Below are 27,325 nucleotides of genomic sequence, written 5' to 3'. Positions count from 1 at the left end.
GAACGCAGACAAGCCATGATAAATAAATTTACTCGAGTCAGACAAGTGCTCTGGATCTTTCTTCCTTTTCGCTAAACTTCCTATTTACTCTTTCCTGTAAAAGTATTCATATATGCATCTTACAACAGAAAAAAGATCCTTCAACAACTTTTTTTTTCAGGCAAAAAATGAGAAATTCACGCTCACAGGCACTCTCACATAAATAGATGAGTGGTCTCTATGTCCATGACAGAGATAGCATTAACTGCTCACTCGCTATCTTTTAGAAAAATGTGAAGGAGAGCAAATAGGAAGAAAGCAAAAGAAAGAGAAGTGTTTCCTTCATCTCTTTATGTCTCCATTGAGCAGTTTGGTTCCATCCTAAAACTATTACATTGAGGACAAACACACATGGTCATAATGACATATTTAGAAATCCTACGTCTAAATAATGAAATGAAATGGTGCAAAATTGAACAAATACGATACACCATGAAGAAAAATGAAAAATATCCTCCATGATAAAATAATATTAATAATAATAAAGTCATGGCTTGCTTTAGTTTGATTGGAGTTAGCAGTGGGAATATGGCTTTTAACAGACACTATACAAAAAATAAAAAAAATATCTTGAAAACATTCAAATCTTAACATGACAAGTTTTCTGGGTTTTGATTATGTTTCCTAAAGCAGTTTCTTTTTCAACTATGAAGATATTTTTTCCAAACCAATGAAAAGGCCAATTTTCTTTTATCCCAGTCTTTGATCTCTGCGTAAAGGAGACATGTCCTCCGCCTGTTTCTTATCCAGTAAATGCTTATTATGTTTTCTTTCCAGTTATGAATAAAAGCAACTTTCAAACAGTTTCATTACTCTGAATGACTTAAAAACAGCTGACTTTGTGAACACTGCTGCAGATCTGATGGGGGTGTTTTAATAAAGCGTGGTAGATGCATGAAATGGCAACCATGCTATTTATCAGTAAACCAAAGCAATGTAAAAGACCACAGTGGTAGACAACTCTTGAAGCATGAAGTCTCCCAAATCATGGATTTGGCAAAATTTCCATCATTATAATTCAGTTAAGACTGTTCAGCGACACACACTGCTGGGCCAAGCGACTTTTTTTCTTTTTACCTTTTTTTTTTTTTTTTTTTTTTTTTAAAAGATATGTCACAAGAATTCTTAACTTACATGACAAAAAAATTATACATGTGCTTCTCGAACAAGAAAAAAAAAAGAAAAAACAAACAAAACAAGAACAAAAACAAAACAAAACAAACAAGTCATTCAAAGTGAATGGCAACATCAGAGCAGCAAATCCATCAAGATGATTTGTGATGTATGTACATCATAATGGTAGAGAGTTGGTCAGAAGAGAAAACTGCTTTGAGCTAAACGAAAAAATATTTGCTTATGATTAAATATATAATTAGTTGTCACTGTCAATGATTTCTCTTCATGCTGGTTGGGAGGTGAAAGTGAAAACAAGCCTTGAATCAAAAACTTGAACAGAGAAAATAACAGTTTTTAGGTAAAATCTCTGTTTCGGTTCTAAGACTTAATTAATGGATTTTAATACTCAGTTGTGGATTTTAACTTGAAACTTTTTGCAGTACAGTTTTTAAGACACATCATCAGTTAGTTTTCTCACCGCTGCTGCCAGCCAAACCACATCAGAGGACAGGCATAAAAAGAACGATCTGATTGGCCAACTCATCACAGTAAAAAAAAAAAAACAAACAAAAAAAAAACCACAGCAAACAACATAAAAAAATATCTGTAGAGACATTGAAAAAATAAAAATGTCATGCACAAAAATGGCAGCGGTCTTTTAAGACATGTTTATATTCTTACATTTGTGGCTGTATGTGACTTTAAACCTGATGTGGTGACAGAAATGGTTGTTGGGTCTAATAGCACTGCTGTTGGCACCCAGTAATCCCGCTCCTAATAAAAGGAGCTGCATTTGTTTCTGGCAATTTTTGCCTCGTTATCATCTCACAGTCTGTCTTGAATTAGCACTAGAAGAAGCCTAGTTCTGGAAATTTATTTTCTCTCATCAACGAACATGAAGTGAAAAGATTAATTCACATGTTCTAGAAAGTACAGCAACGAGAGCAGCAAGCTCAAAGTAAACAGAAATCATGAATGGATAAAACTGCAGCATCAGGTGCAGGCGGCAAGCGTCTGAGTCCTTCAGCTGAATGATTAAAAGCAGAGGAGGAACTCTCAGTCTGACAGCTGTTGAAGAAAGAGTAATGAGGGTGTGCATTTGGCAAAGAGAGGTGAATGTGTGTGTTTGGTTTGGCTTGTCTGTGTTGGCTGCATCTGACCCTGTGTGAAGCCTTCCTTTATCATTGTTTTGACTCTTCATCACCAGGTCTTCTTCACATTATATTCCTTCATTAAAGACAAAACTTCATAAATAGAAAACCCGTCATGTAGGTTACAGTTAAAAGATGTTTGTCACACATTAACTTTTACCCAAAAAAAGAGAAAAACTAAAAACAAACTGATCACGCAAGGGAGGAAGTAAATTCTCTCCAAAATAAATACACTTTCTGTGTCCATGGAGAGTCATGATGTAGGCGTGGCCGTTCTCCTATAAAAGCATTATGGTGTACAAAGTCTTAACAACTTATGTTCTTGCAAACAGTCTTTTATGTTCTTCTTGTGTTTTACTTGAAGCTGTTTTGTGTTAGAAAGGGCCTGAGTTGGGTTGTTCCTTCAGATCGGGATGACTGCTTTCATCCCCGACCGGAGTCGGACTCGCACAAATCCTCCAACAGGATGGGCGAGAGTGTGCTTGGTTCATCTCCCTCCCCCCCCCCCCCCCCCCCCCCCCCCCCTCTCTCTCTCTCTCTCACACACACACACACACACACACACACAGTCATGCATTCACACCTTTACATGGGTGGGATGATCATTCCCGGGATTGCTAGTTGGAAAGAGAGAGAGAGAGAGGGAGAGAGAGAGAGGGAAAGAGAGAGAGAGAGAGAGAGAGGGAGAAAGAGAGAGAGAGAGAGAGAGAGAAGGGGAGACAAAAAAAAAACTTTTATAACTCAGCCAAAAATGTTCAGCATCATAAAAAAATTCCCTCATACATCAATGTGTTTTCCCATCTGTGCAGCTGTGCAACTGAAGCAACTTTTTAAAAACATCAATCAACAAATAAATCAATAAAACCAAGCTGGGACATCATATAAGATGGTAATGTGACACACACACACTAACACATACACACATTCAGTACAGCGACAGTCGGTGTTACTTTACAGTATGTTTGTATGTGTGCTTTGCAGATTGCATCATGGCATGTGTTCTCTTTAGCGTCAGGAGATGAGTGTTGACGTGAGAAAAGTAGAGCCCATCCCAAACTAACCCACACAGTCATGTTTCCATGACTACAAAGGTCATAATAAAGACTTATATTAATATTCTGGACACTCAGCTGCAACCTCAGGTCCTGCCTTGACATTAAACTAATGCATAGTGTGACTTAAAAACAGAATGAATGTCTACATAAAGCTAGTAGAAAAGAATGATCAGTGTAAGTGTTGATGTGGATCTTCCTCTTCTGTCTCTGTTTGGCTCTTAAGAGCACACACAAGTGAAGTAAGCCAGGTATACTGACAGTGCAAACTGGAGAGACAGTCAATATCTGTCATTGTTGATCGCTCCCCATAAAGCTTCTGTGTGATCAGACAGTGGAAAGCGTGGGGGGGGTGGGGGGGGAGACGTGGGGTGTTCTCATTTCAGCTGAGCTTTGAGGTTATGCTTTTGAGTTCCCACACCCCCACATGTGCTCACTCCGCGTGCACAGCCAAACAAAGTCAGGGATGTTGAGAAATACGTTCTCCGTGCCAAATGTCTGTTTTTGTCATCGTAAATATCTAACTTCCTGCCTCTCTTCTCAGCAAATAGGAGGAGAGGGAGGAGTTACCAGGCAACCGAGTGGCTAGATCTGTAACATGAGATGAGAAGTAGGGTGGAATAAGAGGGAGAGGTGATGTGAGATAGACAGTGGATGGAGGAAAAAAAAAGACAACAGGCTAAGACAGTGAAATAAGACAAAGTTGAGAATTAAAAGTATATAAATCATTATTGAGAAATGAAGGCAACCATATGAAACATAATGGGGGACTCAGTTAGTCAAAAGTTGCAAATGCATTTAGTCAACAGAGATGAAAGAAGAAAGAGCTGAGGGACATACTTCAGGTGAAGGCCAGGCCTTGTAGAGAGCTGGCTGTTGAGTACTTGCTAGAGTCCACAAATGTTTGATCTGGTAGAGAAAGGAAGGGAAGAAATGGTAAGGGAAGGGTGACAGGTCAGAGGAATAAAAAGATGAAATTTAGAAAAGGGGAAGGAAAGATAAATGAAAAAAATCAAATACAATAATTCAACTTTTGGAGAGGCACAAAAACATTTTTATGCACAAAATGAATGAAACCAGTTTCTTCCAAAATAACCGTAGGACAGAGTTAAAATGACCAATGATTACTACTGACTTTGATTGTTGTCACAAACTTTTCAAACGTTTCTAAAAAACATACAAAAAAACAAACAAACAACATAATCATCTTCTTGTCATTTTTTTCTGGTTGTTGCGGTAACAACCAGATATTCAGCAACAGTTTCTTTCCTGAAAACATACCTTTAGGCACCATCAGACAAACGATTTCAGTGTATATCTGTTGACTCTTTCTCCATGCTTGAGTCCAGAGCCGTGCTTAGTGCTGATAACACTTAACATTAATATTGATCTCCTTTTGAACTTGTCTGTTGAGTTGCAGCTGATGAGACTGTTTGCTGTTCAAACTTACTTAACTCATTATGGATATAATCTTATATGGCAAACAAAGACAAGAAAATTGAGTTGATGAAAACAGTATGGTTATGCCACACTAGTTTTCTTTTGTACACTAAAATCCCAAAATGATGCATCACCACAGAGGCATTCTTGGTGATTTCGGAGGCACTGAGCCTGATGTGCATAAAGCAGACAAGAACTTTATGCAGATGAGGACCAAATACTTCAGTGGCCATAATCCTGAATACAGCAAGACAAGACTAACAGAGAATAATGAGGAGTCTCAAATGATCAAGATGCATGAATCAGATATACACCGAAGCCTTCAGTAATAAGCATTTGAAAAACTTATTACATATTTTAATTGTGAAATCATGTTCACAGCTAATGCTAACAAGAATGAGTGCTTAAAGTTTTAGTTAAACATTTTTAATATCTTACATTAAGTAATTATTGTGCCGACATGTTACATTTGCATTTTATCATCAACAAAATAGCTGAATTTAAATTTTTACTATACTGTATGGTGATCTTAAAGGTAGCGTATGTAAGATTTTCAATATTTTCAAAATAAATTAACTAAAAAAATAACTACAATCATAATTAGATAGTTTTTTAAACATGTAGGTTCCAGTCTGTCCATATTTGATGCGTTATTAGATTACAAGTTAATTAATGACAAAGACCCTTCTTGAATGTTTTCTGACCAGTAAAAAAAAAGTACTTTTTTTCCACCAGCAGGGGGAGTATAAGCCCATTTATTGCAAAGCGGCTCTGAGCTACAGCTCACAAGCGATTCCTGCCCTCATTGGAGCTGGCAAGGAGGAGGGGTGAGGGGTGAGTTTTGCTTATTACTGCCAACCTGTGGTTGTTTGTGGAGGTCGCAGTTTTGTGGTTTTGCTCATGATCTGGTGTTTGCCACCTGGTGGTGCCTTGAAATCTTACATACTCTGTCTTTAAATAAACCTAAAGTCATCATCAAAGTTACTGTGGTCCATCTAGAGGGGGACATTAAGTAATATAATAATTGTATTTATGTTTTCAAGAATATACAAGACAAGAAAGAAGTCTACAGGATCATCAAGGAGTTATGAGTCTCTGTACAAAACCACCACTAAAACCATTTCAGGGGAAAACCTCCCTCTGAGCAACCAGTTCTGAAAGAGTAAACAGCAAATTACCTTGCAGTCCATTGCCGTTTGCACTGGTGCAAGAAGGTGGAGGGGAGGATGAGGGTCTGACTACTGGAGCAAAGGCAGACTTCTGCTTAACAGCCGCTGACACCATGTTCGCCGGGGAGAAGGAAAATACACCAGAAGAGGAAGAGCAGTTGGACGGTAGAGATGTTGAAGAGGCCATAGTGGGACTGGATGGAACAACTGGGAGGAGAGGGAAGTAGATTTTTACAAGGAAAAGCATTGGGACAAAGAGAGAAGAGAGACGGAACAAGAAGGGAAAAGAAAGAAACCGGAGATGTAATGTAATGCTTCAAAGGCAACAAAGCAAAATGATCTGTTGTCTCTTGAATTAAATAAGAACATCTTCTACATTTAGTAAAAACTACAATGTTGACAAAACTGTGACAATAATGAGCTTTTGATGCACAATAAGTTAGGCTTCATCATGCTGTCAACTGTCCTCCTGGGAGGCAGATGAAGCCTCAGCTTGTCAGCGCTACTTTTCAGGACTTAAATGTTTCACAAAACATGCAGCTGTAATGTTTATATGTCCCCATGATTTTGTATATCAGATGGTCAGTTATTGAGCCACCTTCATCATCACTATTGAGAATATCTCCAGCAAACACTTTACATCTCAAATCCACGTTTCCCATCTCCCTTCTTGTTTCCACTCAGTGGAAATAAAGTGCAATTTACTGATGAACAGTGGAGGTTTGACTGTCAGAGAAAAGGCAGCAAGGGAACATGACGGAGGACAACATGGACCTCTGAGCTGCGTTGATAACTGCTACTAAAGACTGCTGTGGAAAGCACTGTTGGGAACCTCAAGCAGTAGATCTGAGACACTAACATTCCCTTTGTGGACTTTTATATTCATCTAGTTGAATATGTGCACAACACTGTTTTTGTCTGAATGTGTAGGCAGAGAAAGACTGCATGATCTGGTGATCTGTACCTAAACTGCCAGCTCTATTGACATTATAACACACATCAACTTACTAGCATAAGGCGAGTTGGCTGCAGAGCCATTGAGGAAAGTGGGCGAGCCTCCGAGGTTGGTCATGCCGGTGTTGTTTGTATAGCCATTCATGGTGCTTGTGACTGAGGTGTAACTGGTCTGCTGAGGCGTGGTACTGGGCACGTAACCATGAGGTGACACACTACTGCTGCTGCGCACAAATCCTGCAAGGATTGAAATTAAGAAGAAAGAGGAGAGGACAGTTGGTTATAGTGACAGATGCACACTTTGGAAAAGTTGGAAAAGCAACAAATAAAAGAAAAGAAATTGAGGAAAAGAAGGAGGGATGAAGTTCTACTAAGATTTCATAATAGCTGCAAAAGTATTCAGTATAAAACACAATTGCTGTTTTATTAAAAAAAAAACAAAAAAACAAACACATGCAGCCTCTACAGGAAGGTCTCAGTTTGATCATATTTATAATGTCAGATGCTAATATCGCAAGATTAAGATGTTACTCTGCAAATAAAACAAAATGTTGTCCCAGAATTACAATGAAATTCTTTCTACCTCAATATAATTGTCAATAAAATTCACATTGAAAGAGTTTGTGATTCTTTTCAATAGCTTTTTTTAAGTCTTCTTCAAGATGGGGGACTGAAGATTGCATTGGAGTTTGCCCAACCAGCCTACATGTGCAATAAGGACATGGAGAAGGCGTTCAACAATGCCCCTCAGGGAGTCTCATGAAGGCCGTGTCACAAGGGTCTTGGACCACTGTAAAGGCTGTGTGGGTCCTGTACAGTCTGTGTTAAAGTTTGGTCCTTTTTGTTGGTAGTGCAACGTATCCATTTCCAGTAAAGGTTGTATTTAAAACTGGGTCTCTGTTTTTGCAGATGATGAAGTTGTGTTTGTTTCATTGGGCTGTGATCTTTAGCTTTCACTGGAGCGGTTTGCTCTGAGTGTGAAATGACATATCTAAATCTGAGATGCCGTCTCTGGTTTGGGAATGAGATTCTACACCAAGTGGAAGAGTTTAAGTATCCTGGGGTCTCATTCATGAGTGTGGGACAAATATAGTGGGTGATCAACAGCTGAATAGAGTGTTCACTGATGTGGGCTCTGAATCTGTCATGGTGAAGAGGAGCTGAGCCCAAATAAAAAGCTCCCAATATACCAGTCAATCCATGTTCCCATCCTTACCAATGATAATGAGCTATGTAGTGACTGTAATGATGAAATCAGAGTTACCAGCTGCCAAAATTGGTTTTGTCTGCAAGGTGTCTGGGCTCTATCTAAAACAGGCTGGGGAAGTCGGTCATCTGGAGGGGCTCAGAGTAGAAACACTGCTTGTTTGTATTGAGAGAAACCAGATGAGGAAGAGTCCTGCATGCCTCCCTGTGGAGGTATTCAATGCATGTCCCACGGGGAAGAGGCCCCAGGGAAGACCCAGGACACACTGGAGGGACAACATCTCTCAGCTGACCAGGGAACTCCGTGGAATTCCCCCAGATGAGCTGAAAGAAGAGATTGAGGAAGGCTGCTACCTCCGAAACTCAACCTCGGCTAAGTGGCTGAAGATGGATGAATGGATGGAAATTTCTGCTTCAAGTTTTTGATCCTTCATCACAGCTCTTTGCTATATCAGCATATATTTCATCATAAAACTTACTATACTACAGCTATGTTATATCAAATGTTGTAAACCGGTTGTGAGTATTCTGTTTAATGGGAAGGTATGAAATGTTAAGAAACTGTACAAAGACATACAGTATATTGTTTAATGTCAAGGAAAGAAATAGTATTTTATTGTTTTTCTTGGTCAGATAAGGGCAGATCACTCCTGCAAAAGCAATTTCTCATCTCATTGAGGCATTTACCTGGTTTAATAAGAGCAAAATGAATTTATGTATTTGATGATAGTTACAACTGTATACATTATGAGACTAAACCTTTACCCTGATTGGCTTGGGAAGGCTCAGAGACGTTGACAGACAGCTGCCCGGTGAAGGAATTGACTCCCATCATGCCGGTGTGAGATGAGCCCGAGAGCTGGCTGTGTCCTCTTGGAACGCTGTAGAGAGCTTCTGCAATATCTGCTGCACGTTTCAGGATGATTTCCTTCAGGAAGATAAAAAAAATGTTTGCAATGACGACATTACTTTTACTTTCTCTCTTCTTTCAATCTCGATGCTGGTGATAAATGTGTACCTGATTATTATGAGGCAATCCATAGAGGGCTTCCACTAGGTCTGCTGCTCTCTTCAGAATAACCTCCTGAGATTAAAAAAATGGAGAAAGATTTAATACAGACATTTAAAGAGAGTTTATTACAGTTTTTTCACAGTTCTTAGTATTTTTCTTGCTATCCTCAAGTCTAAAATACCCTTTAATTGTCACTACACTCTTCAGTGCAGACTTATCATTCCATTTGTAAAAAAACAAACATTAAAGGTATCTATTAAAAGTGATTTCTCTTTTCTTCTTCCTCTTTCCTTCAACACATCATCAACCAAGTTCCATTTCCCTTGTCTTCACGATAAACAAATTGCTCTTCACTTCTTCTAAAGACATATTATCTGCTGTCAAGTCAAGTGCTTTCAAGCTTCTTAATGACATCTTCAAGTGACAGGTATTTAAAATGCATTTCAGTGTCAACCCAAAGAGCTTTGCAAGCTCTGTGCATTGCAATTCAAATGAACTCACAGCTTCAGTATGATTGAGGCTGGTCCTGCAGCTGCAGCGTAGTAGATATATTCTACTGGTTTACTTTTCCACAGGCAGGATGAGAACATCCTTCTCTCATTCTTATTCACCACCCCTGTGTTGTTCTTTCTCTGCTTTATAATAAGCAAACGAGGCATGAAGACAGGTCTTCTGGCCAGTATCTTTAGCTTACATCTTGCCAATTTGTCCACCTGGATCGCCACTACCAGAAGAACCCCCAGCACCCCTTTACTGTGGCATGCTGGGTAATATAGTTTGTATCTAACAATACTCATAACATCCCAACCCCCTCATGTCATACTTGTCCTTGAAACGTTTCACCTTCTTGTTGAACTTATCACCTTTTGGACTGTTAACTTCTGCTTTCCATTCCACACCACCACCACCACCGTTATCCTCTAAATTACAGGAGTCAAAGTCTAGTCCTCGTGGGTCATGTCATGCAGGTTTTTGTTATTTCCCTGCTCCAACACACCTGACTGAAATTAGGTGTTCGTTGTTTAGAAGCTGACAAGAAGTTGTTAGAGCCATATGATTTGGATCAGATGTGTTGGAGAAGGGAAGCAGCAAAAGCCTGTAGATATAGCAGCTGTTAAGGACCAGACTTTGACACCTCTGCTCTAAATCCTCTGCTGTTCTCTTTCTCTGTGGTGTCTTTATTGTTTTTCTTCCCTTGTCCTCCAGTCTGGCTGTTCACCCCGGGGTCTAAGGTGTCTTGTTTAACAGTTAATGTGTTGTCGTTTTCACAGTGCAGGGCAGCAGAGAAAAGATTACTCTGAGCTTCACAGTGTTAACCTGCAGTGTGTTACGTACCCACACACATACTTATGCTTCCCTGCATGTGTGCTCTCCTATGAGTTTGTGGCTGGGGGAACATATTGCTTCTCAGTCAGTGTGTGAATGTTCGAGGATATGAAAGGTCACAGAGCCAGTCAGCAGTTTTAGTGTGCCTGTCAGCCAAGCTAAATTCAATCTTTTACACATTATTATGGTCATGCTGGCTCTCTCCTAACCTCTCATTATTAGTCTAGTGAGCTGAGCAACTCTCTCTCACACACACACACACACACACACACACACACACACACACACACACACACACACACACACACACACACACACACACACACACACACTTTCATACACGGAAACCTGATCTGAAGTGTTGAAGTGGTTCCAGTAAGGCAAGTAGCTGATAAACGGGAAAGAAAGATGATCCTCTGGTAACATCATCATTATCAGCTCTGTAGGTTTGTACTGTGACATCACTCAAAGTCTCTGACTGCTACAATCAATGCACTTTGCCTTTGTCTGTTTTCGTCTTTCATTTCACATATACATTACCCAATTAATATCTCACATGTAGATCTGTTTCTAAATGCAAAAGCCCAGTCAGATTACCTGCTTTATGCAAACTGATAAAGGCTTGAATTCTTCTACGATGTTTCTGTCTTGATGCTTCCATAACAATTGTATAATCCTTGACATGTTATAGCTTCTTGCTGCCACTTGGAGGCAGTCTCAGAGATATGTAAAAAAAAGGGAAAAAAAAGTTTTCTTGATGTTGTTCTTTTAGCTTTGTTTTGCTGTGGACAAGATATAAATTGTAGTGGGCAATATTCTGCTTTGTGATGGAGTTGTAAACATGAATATTACAGCTATTATATTTTCTTTCCACCAATTATCTACCCCACTTCTGGTGCTTTATCTACTTTGTGAAGAAACCACTTTTTCCCGCTGCATTTTTACCAACTTTATCCTATCAGTATTCGACCAATGTGTAATATCATTTATGATCGCATGCTTTTCTTTCTGCATTAATTAAATAACCCAAATTCCTCACTTAGTGTGAAATGAGACTGACTGAACTGATTAAATGCTAAAAATATTTCAGTGTACAGTTTCCGTTTTCTGAAAGGGCTTGGATGTTGCTGTGTTCTTTTTTTGTTGATGCTTTCATAACAATCACCAACATGAATTTAGCTCAGTCTTATAAGTAGTTAAAAAATAAATTAATACAAATCTGAGCGGAAGGCTAATTTTGGTTTTATTGATTCCATACGCATTGCTCTGCTGTGGACAATTCATGAGTCATAGCGGAGACAGAAAATATGTATTGTCCAGTGAAGCTGTTGTATCTGCTTTTGTTCACTTTTGGCTTCATCCTCTGCAATAAAATGAGTTGTTTTCTGCTTCTACATGCTTGAGCTAACTTTCGCCAAATTAGCTTTTAGCCAGCGTGTAGCATCATCTTTGAAGGGAGTTTTTGGAGGACTACATGCATATCTGTCTGCATTGGTGAACTACCAACAATTCCTCACTCTGTGAGACTTTGTAAATACTGAACATGTTTCAGGTAACAGTTTAAAGTTTAAACTGTAAACATTAATTGGACATTTAGGTAATTTAGTATTTTATGCCATTTATTGAACCAGCAAAGTCTAATTGAGATCAAATGTAGTTTTTGTAAGATGATTTGACAATTTATACATCCATAGATGTGACCCCTTCTTCTCTTTTAATGTGAGACATTTAATTAACTTCAGGTCAGTTTTTATTTATGTAGCATCAACTTATGATAAAAGTCATCTCAAGGTACCTCATCTGTAGAAATTCAGAGCCTCTGAAAAACTCAGCCCAGTAATTTGTTGGATATTTTAATTTCCCACAGTCTGTAACTATACTTTACCAAGGCAGTGAAGAAGACAAACTGTAGAAATGCCAGGAAGTTCTCTGAATGAACTGTGATCTGTCATCAGCAATGACTCATATCACTTAGCCAGAAAATGTTTGACTCATCCGTTGATGTCTCCAGTCTCAGATGTAGCTGATTAACTTGTTCATTGCCTGCATATATGTAACTAGGATACCCATTTCACCAATGGAGGATGCATTTATGTTTACAGAAATGACTGTAATGAAACAGTAGTAACAGGAAAGACAATCTGGATGTCACCACCAATAAAACTTTGAATTAATTGTATTTTATATTACACAAAGTTTTACAGTTTGTTACAGATCACACCAGAGCCACTGGTAAAAATAAACCCTTTAACACAAAACCAAAGACAGAAATTAATTTTTTTATTTGTTCAAAAAAAGTAAGTCTTTGTTTGGCCACAATGCAAAAGATATCCACCAGGTGTTTTATAACTAGTATCAGATTGTTTACAACAGCATTCTGAGCAAAGTTTTAATCATGCGGTGATGCAATAGGTCTCAAAAATTGTATCAAATATGATAGACACAGCGTGAAAAGGTTAAGGCTGATTTGTTGGAGGGACTAAGAGATTCATGGCTTGATGTGAGAAAAAAATCTTTCAAATACTTAAAAAAATGTCGCATTTAACCAAGACATGAAAAAAATCCTTTTATTGTTGCATTTTCAGCCAAGCAAATCAGTGGATGATTTAAGATTTAAGACCATTTTTTATTGACCAGTGCTTGCTCTCTTCTTTTTTCTTTCTATCGATCGATCGATCGATCTATGTATCTATCTATGCTATCTGGGTATATCACATATGAGGATATAAATTGGCAAAGAATGATGAAAATCAGTTATGAGAAGTTAACCATAAATCTAGTTTTCCTTTCATACCTGTTCAGTTTATTAAAAAGCTTTCACTAATTCATTCATTCATTAACTGAATATTGTTTAGCATGGGCTTGTCTGTCCTTTCTTGTCTAAAAAAATACAAAAATGTTTAATGAAAACTAACAAATTTAAGTCTTCCATAAAGCTTAAAAAAGCTTTATTCATGACTCAACCTTTGCTACAATCCATTCCTGTTTCAGGTGAGTATGTAGGATAACAGGTCAACTTAGAGTCTCGCTGAAAAGCACGAGGCGAGTGAAAGTCAAGACACATCTGCTGGCAGGGAAAAAGAATAACAGGAGTTGTCTAGGTGCTTTTACAGGCTGAATTATGACTATTACTAATATGATAACCATACATCATGCACACACACAGACACACATGTTGCATGCATTAGGACCAGGAAATGCTGAGCTGAGTATCTGTATTGGTCACATGTGTGCGTAACGTGCATGAGCCAAGTCAGTGCAGACATGACACACACATGACTTATTCCTCCCTAATGCTAACACATTACCCGCTTGATCTGCTTCTAATGTGCCATCAGGGATGCCGTACATGCAGGGTCGCACCTCGCCCAGAAATGATGTCATGCTTTACATGTGGGCTCACAAGGAGATCAGCCACAATCACACATGTATAAAGCAGCACTGACATGTGTGCACACACATCCTTTGAGGAATCGCTTGCTAACATATTTTGAGACTGAGATTTCAGCTTTTATCTCGTCTTATCTCGAATTTCTATGAATCTTCGACATATGCACATAGAATATATATTTGATGGCTTCATGTATAGCGTGTTCATGCACCACCAGGATTACTCATACCAGTGATGTTGATGACATGACCTCAGAAATGTATGATATCATCAGTATGAGTTGCATAGCGATGTCAGTTGAATGAGTTAAGTGAGTCATAAGAGGAAGTCACCAGTCGGCACACAATACTCGACCCTTTCAACCCAAATGGCCAGTTGGATTGTCCATTATTCACAATAATGTGTAAATCTAAGTGACAGGCAAATCAGCAACACCTATAATCATGTGAAAGGAGCGGAAACTGCTTTAGTTTTAAAGTTTAATGTATGAAGATAACTAAAAAGTCATCTGGTTCTTACACAATCTTAAGAAATAAGGTAAGAGATTCTCATTATAGTAAGATAGATTTAAAGTATTAGCCTAAAGTTTAGACACACTTTTCTAATAAACCTAATTGTATTGCTGTAAATGTAAATAAGAACAAGATGAAACCATTACTAAATAAAAAAAATTACACCAAATGCTGGCATGCTGTGCAGAAAAACTCTGATTTTGGAACTTTTGTTACTGGTCTCTTTAGGTCCTCCACACCATTTCAATCAGACCAAAGGGCTAAAAATAATCTACTGCATGTTGTCAGTTGGTTATTTGCAAACGTATGTACACACATTTGAGCATTTTGCTGCCACTAGAGGACCGTCTCAGTGTGTAGGTAATGCAATTGTAAGATGCTTTTAATTATGTTAGTGCCTATGCTGGTCCTTAAAATTTGCCTTCCAAAGTGGACAAAGATCTACTTTGTGGTGTTAAGATAAGGAAAATTGTCCATAGCAGCTATTGGTTGCTGGTTGTTGGTGGTTTCTGCTGGCTCTAGCCAGCTCGAGCTAACCTTTAAACAATCAACATTCATCTTACAAAGAAGAGTCATCTCCCTGATTTGTTTGCTTTTTGTGGAATTACACATCTACAAAAGTAAATCTCACTGCATTTGGTAACTAGCATGAAGGTATGAAATGGTCTTAAAGTCTAAATTTGACTATGTCGATGAAACACCTTGACCCCTTTCTTTGTCAGCCATTTTGATGTATTTTTACTGCTGTGCTTGGATCAGTGTCCTGTTGCCTGGACCTATTTTGCCCAGGCGTTGGCTGTGAGAGAGATGTATTCTCATAACAGACTTTACAACATGTTGGCATCAGAAAAATGTGTGTTTCATTCATGTCTACAAGGTGCCTATAAGGCTACAAAACAAGTCTGATTCATCAAATCTGCACCACTGTGCTCAACAGTTGATCTGAGGTTTTTCTGCTGATACTTTGTGTTTGGCTTTTGTCAAACGCATTTTGATACTGGCATTATGACTATAGACAGACTGTCCAAAAGGACATTGTTTGAGGATTTGATGACAAAAATCAAACTAATAAAACAATGTTATTTTACAGAGAAAATGCCTTCAGCTACTTTCACATTTCCAAAACAACCATAAACAATGACACTTTTTCTCTTCGTCATAAACTTTAATATTTAACATGTTAAATAGGCCTGTAAAGTCTGAGATGTAGATTTTTGCAAACCTCCTGTCATCATGACTATGGAGTTAAATTGCTGGAATATTAATGTCTTCTAAGCGACAATTATCTTGAAAGTTTTTCACGTTACAATAACTGCGTAAAAACCTCTGATCACTGCTGATGTCTTTCCTCCTTAACTAGCACTGTGTTAACACACAATGCCAATATTTTAAGAGTGTACTTAGTTTTTCATTCACTGCCTATGTATTTTCTCTGTTTGTTGTTCAGTCAGGCGAATGATAAAGGTGTAACATGCCATACGCTGTAACTCCTTTCCTGGTATTTGCCTAGTTTAAAGTACTGGTAAGGACCAGAAGATTTTACTATTTTCTGGTATATAAAACTGTACCTAGATGGAGAGTGTGTTCTCTTTTTCAGATAACAGTATAGAAACGCAGTACAGAAAAAGCAAGTAATGGAAATAACATTGACTGAATACAAATTGGTGAATGTAAGCAATATCTCTATGTGAATGTCTCATTTTGTAGTTATTTACTGTTTTAGTGTATCTACAGTCCTAAAGGAGCATCACTGTCTTTTAGTGGAGTTCCTATTCCTGCAGCAGTGAGGAGGGCACTGCAGGGCAAAGAGCAGTGATTCATTTCTCCGTGCATCCAATGAGGCACTTCTGCTTCTACAACCCTGATGGCCTATCGCCCACTCATGGTGATTAGCTCTACATCAGTTTTATGGCAAATTCCATCCTTGGTTGTTAAAACATTTTTTAGTTGAGGAACATTTTCTTCCATCGTCAATTTTTAAAACACAATTAACCAATAAAACTAAAATATTACGTGCATACAAACTTGACGTTCCTCAGTAAAACACACAGTAACAGTGAAGTCTTCTAGTGGTGTGTTTAACTTCGGTGTGAAAATAGAAGTTATAGGCTCCACTGTGCGTATCTGTCACAGTAACTGTATATGTGCTCACATGGATGGATGCTGTGGAGAATTTTGAAATACAACCTGGCAGCTGAAACATGTGTGTGTGTGTGTGTGTGTGTGTGCGCGTGTGTGTGTTTGTGTGTGTGTGTGTGGCCAGGAAAATCCCCTGAATGTTCACTGAACAATTATAGAATCGGCTGTCCACTGGTAATCCTCTCACACACTCCACTGCCCCGTCTGTCTGTCCTTTGCCTGGTGCTGCCAACAAACTCATATAACTTTAATACATCGACTGATCAATACATGTCAGGCAGCCAAAAGTGTGTGTGTTTGGTGCCAGCATACACGTATTACAAGCTTCCCACACATTACAAAAACAGAAGTATATTTTGAGATTGCCATTACATAGAATCTACAAAAGGTTAAAGATATTATATCTTATTTTTGTGCAGTCTTTCTCCATCTCTCCATCATGTTTTTTTTTTTTTTTTTTTTTACTTAGCCGAACCATCCTTTATCCATTTGTTCAGTCTGATACTTCATAAATATATCAAGCTATTATGGTTGCATTTAAAAGCTAAAGCTAAGAGAAGACAAGATTTAATTTTGCATTATTGTTGCAGTAAATCTAACTCTTCTCATAAAGGGCACCTGGGATTAATGAATGCTTCTTATTCACTACATTGACAATTTCACAATGTTTTATGGAAACAAGCACTCAAACTTTGGTAAAATCAAATGATCTGTGTGAACACAAATCCAAAGATTTATGTGACAACCACATCTTATTTGAAGAAAAAAATACAAAAAATAAGAGTTGGAGGGTTATGTACTCTGTTAACTTGGGGACTATCACAGTAACAAACAATGCAGTGAGTGTTTCACCAAGAATGACTAGGTCAGGGTTTGTATTGATTCAGCCTTTCTCAGAAGCTGGAATAAGCATTAGTGATGGTATCACATGCATCAGGTTGTAAAAATTCTTATTTTTTTTCTGTTGCACTCTCCCGTATTCATTATAAGTTAAAACCCAAAGGAACTGCTCACACAGGTTTATAGAGTCAAAACCTAATGTTAGAAAGCTGTAACAACACAAACAACACATTTTAATAAGAAAAATGCGCAGCAACAATGCACACTGGGCACCACACATAATAAAATATCTCACAATTATTTCAGCATTGATATAAATTTGCTTGTATGTCAACACCATGCTGATATTAAAGGTGCCTTTTCTTTCCATTGTAAGCATCATATATCCTGAAAGAAATTCTGCTCATCCAATTTTTGTAGTAGCTGCAGCACATTGGCACTGACATCTCTTGCTGCAAAGAAGATACTGACAGTGATGCTCTCCACAGTATGACAGTGCACAAGCCATTCTCAGCTTTAACAACCATACAATTTAAAAAAAATTTTTTTTTTACTAGCTATAGCAAGCTGATACAAAAACTACCTTGCTAAATTTAGCTAAATTTGTCAGGGGGGCACAAAAAAACATGCAAATCCATTACACTTCTAAGCAAATTCAGATTACTACAATTAAAACTCCAGGTTAGCACAATGACCTTGGTGAAACACAACACCTCCAAAGTTGCCCTTTGATCTAACACGTCTTTCTTTGTGTAACAGAAAATGTTGCCAGACCCTTTCAGATTGCATAGACCTGCTGAGAATATAATGCTGTACAACTTTTGAACTGTGTCCTTATATTTTGCAGCATGACCACTTTGAATGTTTCCTTGAAAAGCAAAAGAAAACTGGTTGAGAAGCAGTTGCCAAGAAACTACATGCATGCAAAAGATCCTTTATTAAACTGTCCCTCTGAGACCAAAAGACGAGGCATATGCTACCTTGATCAGACATAACTGTTACCTTCACTGTATCAATTCTGTCTCCAAAGGCAAATGTAAGGTTCAATCTTGTTTAGTAGAACAGAGTAAAATAAGCCTTTAATTGCTTGATTGTTTTAAAAGGAGTATATAATACAAGAAAAGTATGAAATAAACCAACTAAAGCAGTTCATCTATTGATTTAATTAAGATCTTAGATGTGAGGTTTGTATGATCCGCTCCACACATTCCCACAGTGATGCACGTTATGTACAATTGGTAACATATGTGCAGGACTGAGGCCATATTGACATCACAACATCACTGCATCATGACATCATGACCAGCGCCCTTATTTAATGATGTCACACATAAAACAGCCAATCCTGGATCAGCTCCAGTGTGAACAGAGCCAATCAATGGCAGCTGTTTTCAAGGTCGTGACCCCCACCCTCACATAAAAAAAAAACAAACATATTTCCAACAGGTTAGAAAGTACGCAGAAAACACATGCACTGTGAAGAAAGTCACCCCACATGTAAGATCATGATGACAGGGTTTGCTATCAAAGCATGGCTCATCATTTGGTGCTAATTGTTTACATCTGCTGATCTTTTAAGCATTCTGCTTCATCTTCAGCTGATAAACAAATAATCAGATACGACTGATCTGGAAAAGATTCAAACGCTCACCCTGCAAACGCGTATTCTGCAAAACTCTCACACTCAGAGTTCATAAGGAGGTAAAAGCGCAACCCACAGGAGATTTAAAAACACATATTCTGCTCAGAAAAATAAAAATAAACACGTTATGATGTTCTTGGTGTTCTGGCCTTACGTGTGTATCTCTGCAGGCTTATTCTTTGATAACACAGCAAGTCAGTGTGCTTCACTGTGATTGAGAAATTAAATCTTTGTAGCTCGACAGTATCCTTCTGAAGAGGCTTTAACCAAAGACAAACCTTGTTTATCCGCCATTTCTTTTCTAGCGCAGCCAGTTGATGAAATCTGGAAAAGGAGAAATTGTCGTGGTACCTTTGGCAGCCTCTCGGGGTCCCCAGGATGTCGAGGGATGACCTTCTGAAGCCTCTGGAAGCCATAGTCGATGGTTGGTTCGTTCAATGCTGCAGAAGACACAGCCACAGAAAGTGTGGGGAGGGTGGGAGGGGAGGAGGGGTGAGTGAAGAGAAAACTTAATGGAGTTAAGTAAACACTTAACTGCAGCTGCAAAGCTTCCTGCCATTGCTCCATCAGTTCATAACTGGCAGTCTATTGATTTGGTGCTTACCCACATTACACCTGCAGTAACTGACTGCTCAGCTTTTTAGGGAGAGAAAAAAACTGCTGCAAAAAACATTGTAGGTTACTTGCAGAAGGATAGTGTCTGCCATTCAAAAGATGCAGTGTAGGACATATTACTACCCGATTTTTAGATATAAAGCAATTTTTATGTCCAACTCAGTTTAATTTTTACTCTCTTTCTTGCCCTGACTAGGCTTCTACCAACATTAAGCTCCTTCGCTGCTAAATGCTCTATTGTTCGTAAGGTAGTTGCTAAATTTGTCCTTCTGCCGTGTGATGTGAAGTGAAAGTCTCTACAGACCACTCACACTGCATCCTGCAGACTTTTTTGGGATGATCATGTGACTTGGATATTTGTTTATTTTTTATTCTTTTTAAAAAACCAAAAGCTGCACTTGTAAACAACAGCAATGATACATCAAAACAAACAATGAAATATAGAATATCTGGAACTGCAGAGTCAGGTGGTGAATCAGCAAGCAGATCCATCCAAGGACATATAATCACATAATTAATCCTCTTTGTAAAAAATACTGGTTGTAACAACTTGAAGACCCGAAACATTATCCTAGCTACTTCCTGGCATAAAAAGTGTTGTACCTTATTCACCTCAGTCCTTTTCTATGCAGAATAAGAAAGGGATTTTCCATTTTCACCGTTACCGGTGTCTAGAAGCTTTTACTTTGAGCAATCTCATTGATTTTTATCAAAATCCTTGTGCTTCTAAAAATCTGTGTTTAGGAATATCCGCAGAATTTCAGTTTAATAGAAAAAATAAAGAAATGTGTCTTTCATGGAAGATCTACCCAAGCTGCATCTTTGAGACACTGAATAAACTAAAGACTGTGAGGCATTCGCACCTTGTATACGCTGTCTTAAACTTCTGTTAGTTTACTTGTTAAGAAATCTTGGCTGCATTTTAATCTGTGTTGGACTGAAAAATTTAAATTTGTCTAAATGAGCTTCCATCAGTTTTCTTGTAAGATAACAGAGAGCAAACATGCTTGCATAATCATGAACATGCTCTGGTGAAATACTTAAAGCACTCCAAATGAGAATATAAAGAAAAAACTGGGATAAATCTGGAAATGATAATGAGTTCCACGTTGTACTGTAACAAACCACAGCATCTGCAAGGATTAAATAACCCTGATTAATAAACTAGTTAACAATAGACAGTGATGTTTACACCTCGCAGAAGGAATTTTGTGTGTTTCATACTTTGTGCTGCAGTTGCTGAGAGATTTGTGTGCTCAGGTTTTACCAATAACATCAGAAAAGCTTCAAGGATTCATAGAGTTTTATGCCATGAATTCATTTTCATTTTTTGCATTTTTAAAAGAAATGGAAAAAGTCATTTAAAATAATTAAACAGTTCAAATAACCTGCATTTTATTTGCAGAATCTTTAGCAGCCAGAGTTCACATAGCTCAGCAAAAGTTAGAGGGAGCAATTTTAAAAGCTGAACGTCCAAAAAAAAAATTATTCTCTTTGAAAGATTGTTTGCAAAAAAAAGAGAACATTCCAGAGAGATAATAATTTTAACATTACTAAACTCTGGCGCTGGATACGATGAAGTTCATGCAGCTAAATGCAACATGCAAATTTGCAGAGTTGAAAAGACTTAGCTGAATGCATAATGGTGTCAAAAGCATTTGTATGATAATAACACTGCAGGTATAATCTAAAAGGTTTTAAAGAAAGCTTAGTGTTCACATTTAATGTTCACATGATGCTCCTCTACCATCTTTATCTCATCAATACATCAATCAAGTTGAGCTCTGAAAGCACTGTCAGTTAGAATGACACTTTAAAGGATTTTGTGTGTAAGTGTGTCTACTTTTGTGTTCCTGACTTTACTGATACGTGCTGAACATGTGTCGTCACCACAGTGTTGGACGCCGGTAAATTACTGCGTGTGTGTAAGAGAGAGACAGAGGCAGAAAGCTACGCTTGACAAATAGATGAAGGTGTGGGGAGCAGAGGGTGTGTAAGTCTGTATGATGTCCAAGAGTGCAGCTGCAGTGGTGATGTCTGGTACTTTCCACATCCAGCCCTAATAAATTACTTGCAGCTGAACATCTTGTGTTGTTTCATAAGTCCTTTTAGTGTGTGTGAATGTGTGTGTGTGTGTGTTTTAGATATACGTATGCTTTATTATCACATCACACCCAAGTTTCTGGTTTGTGTTATGTCCTAAACCACTTAATTTGTTAGCAACATAGCTTCACAAATTATGAAAAATCTACAAAGTTAAACTGTCATGGACAATACTTTCCTCTGCTCCAAGGAAAGTTTTTGGACTTATTGTGATTTTATGATTTATATTTGGTAATAATGTTAAATAAGATGCAGAGGAGCAGATGGAAAAAAAATTACACAAAGCACAACTTACAGCAAACTGTAGATCTAACAGTGTATAATAATCAAGTATATTGACTTAGAGTGCAACTGATTTTTTAAAAATTCATTTTAGATTTATTTTTATCCATTTTTTAAAGGTAAATTAAATATTTAGTGATCCTGAGTTGTCATTTCCCTCTATATAAGTAAGAAAAAAATAGTACTTCTTGAGATGTGCTTCTTTTGTGACACTATATTTGTCTAGATTTTTTTCCTCAAATTTAATTTGTTACATACAAAACAATAACAACAAAAACAACTGAAATGTTGAGTTATCTATTTTCTTGTTTTTTTCTGAAATGACATGTTTGCTAAGATGTTAAGTCTTCAGGAATGTCCTGTTTTGCATCATTTAGCTGTCTTTTCTGTGTTTTAGTTTCATCAGTCAAGCAGCCTAACTAATTCTGACACCTCATTTCATCTTATCTTGACTTTGTAAAGGCATCTTATCAAATAAAATGTGCTTACTCAACTGACAGCCAAAGTGTGAGGATTAGTAAAAAATATATTGGCCTTAATTTGGACAGTTGATTTTTTTTGTTTGTTTGTTTTGTACAAACCAAACCAGAGCACTTGATGTTGGAAGAAGAGGGTGAAGTTAGGAGTAGAGGGGAACACAATGTGTGTTCAACAGTCCAAAAAAAGAAAGAATAAAAAAAAAACCACTCTCAGTCATGGTTGAGAAAAACAAAAATGACAAAAACAGCTGCCTAACACTCAGCGGGATATCAACTGTCAGAATCAACTGCCAGTGTCAGATCCACGCATCTCTGGAGACGTCTAACTGATGCCAACACTAATACAGCACACACATGCACATACATCACAAGATGATTTAGGGTGGTTTTAAAACCTTAGGCCTAAAGTATCTCAGCATGTTTCCTTATTAAAGGAACAACATTCCTCCACAAACTGCATGCCGTGTGAATGTTTGTCGATTTGTTTTCGGTTTGTGGGCCTGAGTCTTTGAAGGTCAGATTCCCCCGAACAATCTCTCTGCACAGAAAAAGCTGGATCAGACCAGCAGAAGACTTCCAGTTGATCACAGATCCGCTTTAAGAGGAGTCAGCAAGACCAGGTGCGACGCCCCCACCACTGAAGCATACCTGCATCCACCATCATGACTACGCTGTGGGCTGTTGATGGAGGCCGCTTGTTTTGCAAGTTGGGACATAAAGAAAACAAGATGTTGTTGGCAACTAAAATAATTTTATAATGATATTTATTTATTTTTTGTTTGGCAGATTTTCCTGTTACACAATGCAGAATATTGTCCATGAACAGGACAGAAGTCTCAACTGGATCCACAGATCTCTCACGACAAGATGAATAGTTCAGCTGAGGGGGTGACACTGAGGCCTGAACCTGTTTCATCTCGACAAATTCTGCCACCCTGCAGCCCCTGAAACTAACTCAGCATGAATCCCTCCGGCTCTGCTTTACCCCCTCACTTCCTCCTTTTCTTCTGCTTCATCTCCCTCCTCCTCCTCCTTAACTACACCTTCTGCCACTTTCAGCCATCCATCCGTTCTTCCATCACTCCTCCTCCAGCCTCATTCTTCCCCTCAGAGTCCAGAGCTGCCATCAGATCAATACTCATTGAAGTTTCATGAGGACAGACCATCCACTCCCATTTCACAATAAAAATGTGAACAGAGGACGGAGACAGAGGAAAAGAAGAGGGGGAAGTGGCAAAGAAGGAAAACGAGTGAAAGACATATATCTAGGATTTTTTTTGTGCGTGTGCATTTATTGTACAATAATGTTTTTATCGCGATCTTTTAACAGTGTAAAAACAAAGGAATGCAAAAAAAAAGGAAGGGAAAAGAAGATAAAGACTGAAGCTGGGTGGGTGAAAGGGCAGAGAGGGCTGATGTAAAAGGAGAAGAAGGAGGAGGAGGAGGAGAGAAGGAGGTGTGGTGGTATTGATTCTCTGGCCGGCCAGCAGTTCAATACCACTGAATTATTGCTTCATTCTTCCCCTTATGAGATGAGATCTCTTTCTCTCAAGTTCGGCTTCGCTGTGACTTTCAGTATGGTTGTATATGTGCACATGTACATGTGTGTGTCAGTATACTGTATGTGGGATCCACTTATGACTGAATCAATACTTCACAATCTGGTTTTAAAAGCTGAGTGTTCTTTCTCTCAGTGCCTCTCCGTTTCCTGCTTTTCTCTTCCTCTGTTCTTTAGATTTTTATTATCACTTTTTATGTCTGAAAACTGAAGTTAAAACAGTCAGAAGAGGGAAAAATCTGCAATTCTCATCCTTCTTCAACTTTTACTAAAAGTTCATTGTCCACAGCTGAGCTATGGATTTTCTAATGCAGCTGCGCTGATGATAAATAGTCTCTATGTACAGTGTGGGGATGCAAGTACGAGTGTTTATAATGTTGGTGTGTGTGTGTGTGTGTGTGTGTATAAGCAGTTATTGATTGTCACTTTGTACCATAGTGTGTTTATAGGAGTGTGTGATGTCGAGAATGTTAATTTTTCCCATCAGGCAGATGAAGCAGCCATACGGCACCACGTGTATGTGTCTATATGGAGTGTGTGTGTGTGTGTGTGTGTATGTGTGTGTGTGGTAGACCATCTGTTTACCAGACTACTCACCATCTTTCCCTCATATTACTCTGATTTACAATTACTTTCAACTCCTGCCCCTGTTTGAAAGTCTGTGTGGTAAGTTGTGTAAGACATGACCCCATGCAGGAGTAGCTTTGTGTGTGTTTATGTGTGTTTGCATTATTTTTTTTTTCTTTTTTGCATGTGTGTGCTCGTGAGCATGTTTAATTGCTCAGCCCTCACGCCCAAAGGCAACCTCAGCAAAAGCACTGAAAAACCACACTGGCCAATCAGCTTTCACCACTAGGACCTTTCACCAGTGACTTCCAGAAACAAGTCAACCTTGAGGCGGGGTCAGGCAACCGCAGTAACGGATCGCGTTTCCCGGGTCACATGTTGAAGCGATCAGCCAATCGCCAGGTCACCAAGGGTCAACTCCGCCCAATAGGAGAAGTAGTTAGACGCCAGACGGACCAATTACTAGCTGGCTAGCCTCAGGGTGAGATCCAAAATGTTTTGACTGAAGAACAGCGAAGCAGGCCCACAGGCTGCACCATGAAAGTACCATTTAAAGAAATGCAGCGCATACTACTAACAGCTTAATCATAAAAATAATCTAACAAAAACAATATTCTAGATTTGGATTTTTGTATCCTTGTAAGTATTTGCTGTCTGAATCTGACAGTCAGCCTATGTGATAGTTGTAATGTTTGGATTTGGCCAGAGGTAGAACTGGGTCAATTTTTGCAAATTACCAGAAAGGCTGAAAATGATATCCGGATTTTATGAAGTGATTTCTGCAGCCAGCAAAAAATGCCATTATCACATATCTAAACATTTTCCGACTGTACAAAAACCATCAATATGCAATAATTTCATATTTTGTAGTCAACAACATCAACAAGTATCATTATTTATGTATTTTCAAGTAAATATCAATATTTTATTTTCTGATATTATTGTTATTAATACTGTGACATAATGACACCCATGTCTCAAAGTTTTCCACTAAAGTGTCCACAAAGAAGAATTTTCTTTGGGGATTTTGTATTAAATAACATTGCTAGGTAGATAATACAACTTAAAATCTTTTTGTACTGTGAACGGTTCAAGTCTAAAGTATGAACGTAAGACAAATCTTTAGTTTTTAAATTCACAACAGGAATCCAGGTCATGTGACTTGAGTTGACATCTACAGGATATAAATTTCAACAATTTTGTCTTATGTGCTCTTATTAAAAACAAACTGAGTTTTTTTTCTTTTATTTCGAACAAGCAAATATGGCTGAATCTAAATGAAGATAAATACATCACTCTTAACTATAGTGAATCGGTTAAAAGTGAATGTGAAATACCTCTGATCGTCAATATAAATTATAGGTGGAAATGGTCACTTTTGCAAAATATATAACTTTTAAAATCCTTCGAAGCTTAAATCAAAGATGTCTTTTTGATATTATTTGGTTATTAACAGTGAATTAAAGCAAAAAGACGTGTAACTTAAACTGGTCTCCTGAGTGAAAGTCCTCAAAACAACTATTCTGGCCTTTCATAACTTTTTCTATTAAAGATAAAAAACAAAAAAAAATTCTTTAGAAGAAAGAAAAACTTAATAATCATACGTGTTACATAACAAACTAAATAAAAAGAAGAACATGTAAAATAAATGTATTCTGGATCAGTGTAGCTGTCAGCATTTGACGTGAGACTGTTTTAAAACTGACCTTTTATTCATGGCTAGTTTCTTCGTCCTCACTGACCAGGTTTAAATCTTCATCTTTATCATCCGTTGATTACCAGCATCATTAACTGTCCCCCACCCCAAAGAATTAAAGCAGCAGCTAATTCTTTCCCTGCCTCTCGAATCATGATGTCATCATTATGGTGTGATGGAGCCATGTTGAGCTGCAGATCAATACCAGACATCACATCACCTCCATCCATTCCCACATAAATGTGCAAAATAACTTTCTTCATCTCTCCTCTCCTTTTCCTCCTCACCTCAAGTTAGCAGGAAAACACTCATTCTCAGTCAACAATCTGGTCAGCAGTCACACACTCTTTTTGTGTTTGTGTGTGTGTTTAATGTGTGTGTGTGTGTTAGTAAACTGGGTGTTCTGGATGATTTCACTAATAGTTTCAGCATGGAGGGCTATAAAGAGCAGACTGTTTAATTGTAGCCGGCTTTAACGAGCCTCTGATTATGGCAACATTCTAACGAGTGTGGGTCGTTAATGTTGACTAATCTGCAGTCATTAGTTCAACACTGTCTGGCCTGAAAGTGAACTGCAACTCATAGGCGCTATTCACACACACACACGCAGACACAGTCTCTCCTCCTCATCCGTTCATACACACACATGCAAAGGCAAACACACGTTTCCAAAATCAACCACTTTCAACATGTTTGGTTAGCATTGCTTTCTAAATACAAGATGGAAATTCAAACATTACTTTGGTAATATGTAAAAAAAAGTGGGCTTGGACCACATGTTGATTATCTGTGTGATGTTTGGACATACCTGTGTATATGAACCGTCCTGGTGTGCCTTTGCAGAACTGTTTGGACTTGTAAGAAAGAGTGACCTCTACGACCCCAGGGATGTGTCTGGGAGGCGTCTGCACCCGGATGGCGTGTGGCGTAATCAGCTAAGTGAACAATGAAAACAACATCAAGAGTCACTACACGAAAAACATAACAGGATCATAATAATGTAGTTTACTGACCATATCAATACACTTTTTGTGTG

The 27,325-nt window shown here is 38.2% G+C and overlaps 1 protein-coding gene across 4 annotated transcripts in view; it reads right to left on the bottom strand.

Annotated features, from left to right (window-relative positions):
* Nucleotides 1–2,836: 2,836 nt before the first annotated feature.
* Nucleotides 2,837–27,325, bottom strand: part of LOC306761857 (transcription factor COE1) — a gene marked incomplete at both ends in the record, with an annotated part of 87,661 nt that continues 63,172 nt past the window's right edge. For 2 of the 4 annotated variants that reach the window (XM_079248171.1, XM_079248172.1), the window contains 8 exons: nt 2,837–2,923; nt 4,199–4,267; nt 5,977–6,174; nt 6,976–7,158; nt 8,893–9,055; nt 9,146–9,211; nt 19,341–19,429; nt 27,098–27,224. In XM_079248171.1, coding sequence (XP_079104297.1) covers nt 4,200–4,267; nt 5,977–6,174; nt 6,976–7,158; nt 8,893–9,055; nt 9,146–9,211; nt 19,341–19,429; nt 27,098–27,224 — 894 coding nt within the window. The remainder of the gene's footprint in view (nt 2,924–4,198; nt 4,268–5,976; nt 6,175–6,975; nt 7,159–8,892; nt 9,056–9,145; nt 9,212–19,340; nt 19,430–27,097; nt 27,225–27,325) is intronic. The other 2 variants (XM_079248173.1, XM_079248174.1) reach the window with 1 other exon arrangement.

Source organism: Telmatherina bonti, assembly GCF_933228915.1.
Source record: "Telmatherina bonti genome assembly, chromosome: 10".
Taxonomy (NCBI): domain Eukaryota; kingdom Metazoa; phylum Chordata; class Actinopteri; order Atheriniformes; family Telmatherinidae; genus Telmatherina; species Telmatherina bonti.
Note: the sequence above shows the minus strand (reverse complement) of the source record. Positions and strands in the feature narration are given on the sequence as shown.